Source organism: Triticum dicoccoides, chromosome 2A, assembly GCF_002162155.2.
Source record: "Triticum dicoccoides isolate Atlit2015 ecotype Zavitan chromosome 2A, WEW_v2.0, whole genome shotgun sequence".
Taxonomy (NCBI): domain Eukaryota; kingdom Viridiplantae; phylum Streptophyta; class Magnoliopsida; order Poales; family Poaceae; genus Triticum; species Triticum dicoccoides.
The window spans coordinates 725,894,548-725,900,187 of record NC_041382.1 but is presented as its reverse complement, the minus strand read 5'-3'; the positions used below and the strand labels follow the sequence as shown (position 1 = coordinate 725,900,187).

General features: G+C 55.9%; 1 protein-coding gene across 1 annotated transcript; it reads left to right on the top strand.

Moving 5' to 3' along the window:
• The first annotated feature begins 327 nt into the window (after positions 1 to 327).
• Positions 328 to 2,669, top strand: LOC119356673 (beta-fructofuranosidase, insoluble isoenzyme 7-like). Its single transcript, XM_037623653.1, has 5 exons — positions 328 to 464; positions 584 to 592; positions 766 to 2,035; positions 2,129 to 2,222; positions 2,302 to 2,669. Exons 1-5 carry the CDS (start codon positions 392 to 394, stop codon positions 2,494 to 2,496), a joined length of 1,641 nt encoding a protein of 546 aa, XP_037479550.1. The 5' UTR covers positions 328 to 391; the 3' UTR covers positions 2,497 to 2,669.
• The last annotated feature ends 2,971 nt before the right edge of the window (positions 2,670 to 5,640 follow it).

Genomic DNA, 5,640 nt, shown 5'->3' with positions numbered 1-5,640 from the left:
TGATGGCGGGGTTGCTCCGTGCCGCGGAGGTAAGCGACCTCTGAACTAAGCATCGCACCTGATCATCAACCGTCCTAGTCATCAGCCAGCGGTAAGCGCGTCACGCGAGAATATAATACGATTAAACATTGCCCATTGGGCGGTAATCCTATCACTTTGGGACCTGGGATGGCAACTGGCTTTGCTTGATATCTTGAGCAAACCAAATTTTGAAACCAGACATCGCTGTCCACTGGGCCCAAGTCTTATTGACTCGGTTAAACATTGAGATCCCAACGGCTATAAAGTTCGCATCAACTCCTCCGAGATCCTGCAAACCAACAGCAAGCTCTGTCTTCCCTCCCATTGGCAACATCAACAAGAGCTTTTGTCTTCTTCTCCGGTCCGCACCATGAATGGACTCGAGCACCCGCGCAATGGCCGGACCGCCTACCACTTCCAGCCGGCCAAGTTCTGGCAGAATGGTATGCGGATCGTGTTCCATCCACTTTGATTTTGTGGGAGTCATTCTGACCATTTTGCGATCCTCGTTTGCGTCCCTGGATTTGGACGAACACGCCATGGATCGACGGCAACGAAACAGATCCCAACGGTATGTGTGATTTCTCCCGCATTTTATGTTCCTCTTCTTAGATGTTATTGTCGAATCAATTTGGGGAAAGCGCTGTTTGTTAGTTAGTTAGCGAATGATATCATGGATCTTGGTTTGCTGCAAGATTAATGGCGGAGTGACGGACTGACAGAAATTTTCCTTCGTACGCGCAGGGCCACTGTACCACAACGGCATGTACCACTTCTTCTACCAGTACAATCCCCACGGCGCCACCTGGGGCGACGGCACGCTCTCATGGGGCCACTCCGTCTCCGGCGACCTCGTGAACTGGGCCGACGTCGGCAATGCGCTCGACCCCACCTCCCCGTTCGACGCCAACGGCTGCTGGTCGGGCTCCGCCACCGTCCTCCCCGGCGGCCGCCCGGCCATCCTCTACACCGGCATCGACGCCAACAGGGTGCAGGTCCAGAATGTGGCCTTCGCCAAGAACCCCGCCGACCCGCTCCTCCGCGAGTGGGAGAAGCCCGACTGCAACCCGGTCATGCCCATGCCGGCGGACGTCACCGGCAACAACTTCCGCGACCCCACGGAGGCGTGGCTCGGCCGCGACGGCCTGTGGAGGGTCGGCGTCGTCGCCGAGGTCGGCGGCGTGGGCTCCCTGCTCGTGTACCGGAGCGCGGACTTCCTCCGCTGGGAGCGCAACGCCGCGCCTCTGCACGCCAGCTCGCGGGACGTGCCCGTGCTGGAGTGCCCGGACCTGTTCCCCATGGCGCCGCCCGGCGCGGCGGAGGGGCTCGACGTGTCGGCGAGCGGCGCCGGGGTGCTGCACGTGCTGAAGCTCACGGACTTCGCCAAGGAGGACCACTACATGGTCGGGCGGTACGACGACGTCGAGGACACCTTCGTGTCGGCGGAGCCCGAGCGCGGCGACGACCCCGGGAACTGGCGCCGGCTGGACCACGGCCACCTGTACGCGTCCAAGTCCTTCTACGACGCCCGCAAGAAGCGGCGCGTGCTGTGGGCGTGGGTGGACGAGAACGACGGCGGCGGCGTGGCCAGGGGCTGGGCGGGCATCCAGGCGTTCCCGAGGGCGATCTGGCTGGACGCCGACGGGAAGCGGCTGGTGCAGTGGCCGATCGAGGAGATCGAGACGCTGAGGAGGAAGCGGGTGGGCCTGCAGTGGGCGACGGAGGTGGAGGCCGGCGGCAGGAAGGAGGTCGCCGGCATCGTGAGCTCGCAGGCGGACGTGCAGGCGGTGTTCGAGATCCCGAACCTGGAGGAGGCCGAGACGCTGGACCCCAAGTGGCTGCAGGATCCCAAGGGGCTGGCCGCCGAGATGGGCGCGTCCGGGCGCGGCGGAGTCGGGCCGTTCGGGCTGCTGGTCTTGGCCTCCGGCGACCTGGAGGAGCACACCGCCGTCTTCTTCAGGGTGTTCAAGCACGATGGCAAGTTCAAGGTCCTCATGTGCACCGATCTGACAAGGTGATTTTCCCCTGCCAAAATCTGATCCGAACATGAAAAAGATGCTTCTGGTACATGCTGTAATTGTTCTTGGCGAACATGAAAAATGCACAGATCGTCGAGGAAGGAGGGGATAAACAAGCCATCCTACGGCGCATTTCTGGACGTGGACGTGGAGAAGGAGAGGAGCATCTCGCTGAGGACCTTGGTGAGTTCTTTTCTACAGCATTTGTCACATCACAAGGCGATCCGGGCCACGTTAACTAATCGTGTACGGAGAAATGCAGATCGATCACACGGTGGTGGAGAGCTTCGGCGACGGCGGGAGGGCGTGCATGACGGCCCGGGTGTACCCGGAGCACGCGGCGACGGGCAGCAGCCGGCTGTACGCGTTCAACTACGGCGCCGGGGCCGTGAAGGTGTCCAAGCTGGAGGCGTGGGAGCTGGCGACGGCGGCCGTGAACGGCGGAGGCCATTTCTAGCTCGGTTGCGCCGGACGTCGCGGCGCATGAAGCTTTGGTTGCATTGCTGCATGCGTGATTGAGCTCATGTATTTGGAGCCTTGAGTGAGAATTTGTTGTGATTTATCCTATATATTATTCAATAATGAAACATTGTTTAACAAAATACAAATGAGAACAACCGGATACACGTACGGATGTGGACTTTTGGCCGCGGTGATTGCCGCACGTCATGAGCGGGACGGACGAGCTGGCGTTGAGCGAGCATGTGGGGCGTGGTCAATTAATTTGTGCCTGTGTGTTATCTCGTAATTTTTTACTAGATGAAATTTGCTTTGAACGACGGCGTCGACGACTTTGTCAATGTGCCCAAGGCCAACGCTAGGCGCGGGCCGGCCGTCGGATTGGCCTCCCACGAGCCGTCCGATGCAGCCCAGATTGGGTCTTCTCCCCCCGGCAAGGTCAACGCGTGGGGCCTCCCATTTCTCTCCCCGCTCACGTCCAACGACCCCCAGCGCGACGTCCGTCCTCCCTCTGCCTCCTCTTTGTTCGGTTGCAGCACCACCGTGTGCGTCGCCGCACTGCCGGCTTGTGCCCCTTACCCGCGGCTGTCAGAATTGCAGCACGACTGCCTGTGAAGCTCCCGATCCTGCCGTTTGCAGCTCTCCATCAGCCGGTTCCACCACGTGGTCGTCATGGTTGTAGCATTCCCGACGTCACCGCCTCTGGCTCGCCACCGTCGTGGGGTTCCACCACTATGTTCATCAACAAAAACTCAGCGTGAAAATGGTGTTTGCCGGTGGTGGGGAAAAAGAAAAACAACGCCAGCAAAAAAATGTGTCGCGGCCGACGGTTGCTTCAAAAGAACCTCGCCAGATCCGGTTAATTTTTTCCCAGTCGTAGCAAAACAAAAGGTCGGTGCCAGTGAGACGACTCTAATGGTCGTCCAGTTCCAGTACTGGTCAAGTGTGGATGTAGGTTTTTTCCACAGGCTGGTTCCAGCAAAAAATCACCGGTTGCAGCACCGGAGGTTGCCGCCTCCACCGCTGGCATCTGGTGGTTGCGGCTTTTCACCCGGACTGCTCCGTCAATTAACCGGTTGTAGCACCGGGGGCCGTCGCCTCCATCACTAGCAACAGCTTGTTGTTACGTCGTTGTAGCTACTACTCACCGAACCACCCGTCACAAAGCACACATGGCCGATGTTACCCCCAGCTGTACCACCGCCCGCCACATTGCCCCGCCGTATCCGTGAGAGAGACTGTTGGGGAACGTAGTAATTTCAAAATTTTCCTACGCACACGCAAGATCATGGTGATGCATAGCAACGAGAGGGGAGAGTGTGATCTACGTACCCTTGTAGACCGACAGCAGAAGCGTTAGCACAACGCGGTTGATGTAGTCGTACATCTTCATGGCCCGACCGATCAAGCACCGAAACTACGGCACCTCCGAGTTTTAGCACACGTTCAGCTCGATGACGATCCCCGGACTCCGATCCAGCAAAGTGTCGGGGTAGAGTTCCGTCAGCACGACGGCGTGGTGACGATCTTGATGTACTACCGTCGCAGGGCTTCGCCTAAGCACCGCTACAATATTATCGAGGATTATGGTGAAAGGGGGCACCGCACACGGCTAAGAATATGATCACGTGGATTAACTTGTGTGTCTAGGGGTGCCCCCTGCCCCCGTATATAAAGGAGCAAGGGGAGGAGGCCGGCCAGCCCCTATTAGCGCGCCAGGAGGAGTCCTCCTCCTAGTAGGAGTAGGACTCCTACTAGGAGGGGGGAGGAAGTGGGGAGGGAGAAGGAAAGGGGGGCACCGCCCCCCCCCCCACCCCTCTCCTAGTCCAATTCGGACCAGGGGGGAGGAGGCGCGCGGCCCACCCTGGCTGCCCCTCTCTCTCCACTAAGGCCCATATGGCCCATTACTTCTCCCGGTAGGGTTCCGATAACCCTCCGGCTCTCCGGTTTTCTCCAAATCACCCGGAACACTTCCGGTGTCCGAATATAGCCGTCTAATATATCAATCTTTATGTCTCGACCATTTCGAGACTCCTCGTTATGTCCGTGATCACATCCGGGACTCCGAACTAACTTCGGTACATCAAAACTCATAAACTCATAATATAACTGTCATCGAAACCTTAAGCGTGCGGACCCTACGGGTTCGAGAACAATGTAGACATGACCGAGACACGTCTCCGGTCAATAACCAATAGCGGATCCTGGATGCTCATATTGGCTCCTACATATTCTACGAAGATCTTTATCGGTCAAACCGCATAACAACATACGTTGTTTCCTTTGTCATCGGTATTTTACTTGCCCGAGATTCGATCGTCGATATCTCAATACATAGTTCAATCTCGTTACCGGCAAGTCTCTTTACTCGTTTCGTAATACATCATCTCGCAACTAACTCATTAGTTGAAATGCTTGCAAGACTTATGTGATGTGCATTACCAAGAGGGCCCAGAGATACCTCTCCGACAATCGGAGTGACAAATCCTAATATCGAAATACGCCAACCCAACATCTACCTTTGGAGACACCTGTAGAGCTCCTTTATAATCACTCATTTACGTTGTGACGTTTGGTAGCACACAAAGTGTTTCTCCGGTAAACGGGAGTTGCATAATCTCATAGTCATAGGAACATGTATAAGTCATGAAGAAAGCAATAGCAACATACTAAACGATCGGGTGCTAAGCTAATGGAATGGGTCATGTCAATCAGATCATTCACCTAATGATCTGACCCCGTTAATCAAATAACAACTCTTCTGTTCATGGTTAGGAAACATAACCATCTTTGATTAACGAGCTAGTCAAGTAGAGGCATACTAGTGACACTCTGTTTGTCTATGTATTCACACATGTATTATGTTTCCAGTTAATACAATTCTAGCATGAATAATAAACATTTATCATGATATAAGGAAATAAAATAATAACATTATTATTGCCTCTAGGGCATATTTCCTTCAGAGACAGGAGCCACGCGAGCGCCACAACCTTGGGGAGGTAAGAGCCACACGAGCACCGCATGAGGAGCAGCTCGCCGGGGAGAATGTCGTGATGTCGGCTGACCATGGCCGTGAAGATGCGTTCGGAGGTAGGGAATTGGGAGGAGAAAGATGGGGCGGCAACTAGTGGTCGCGCTG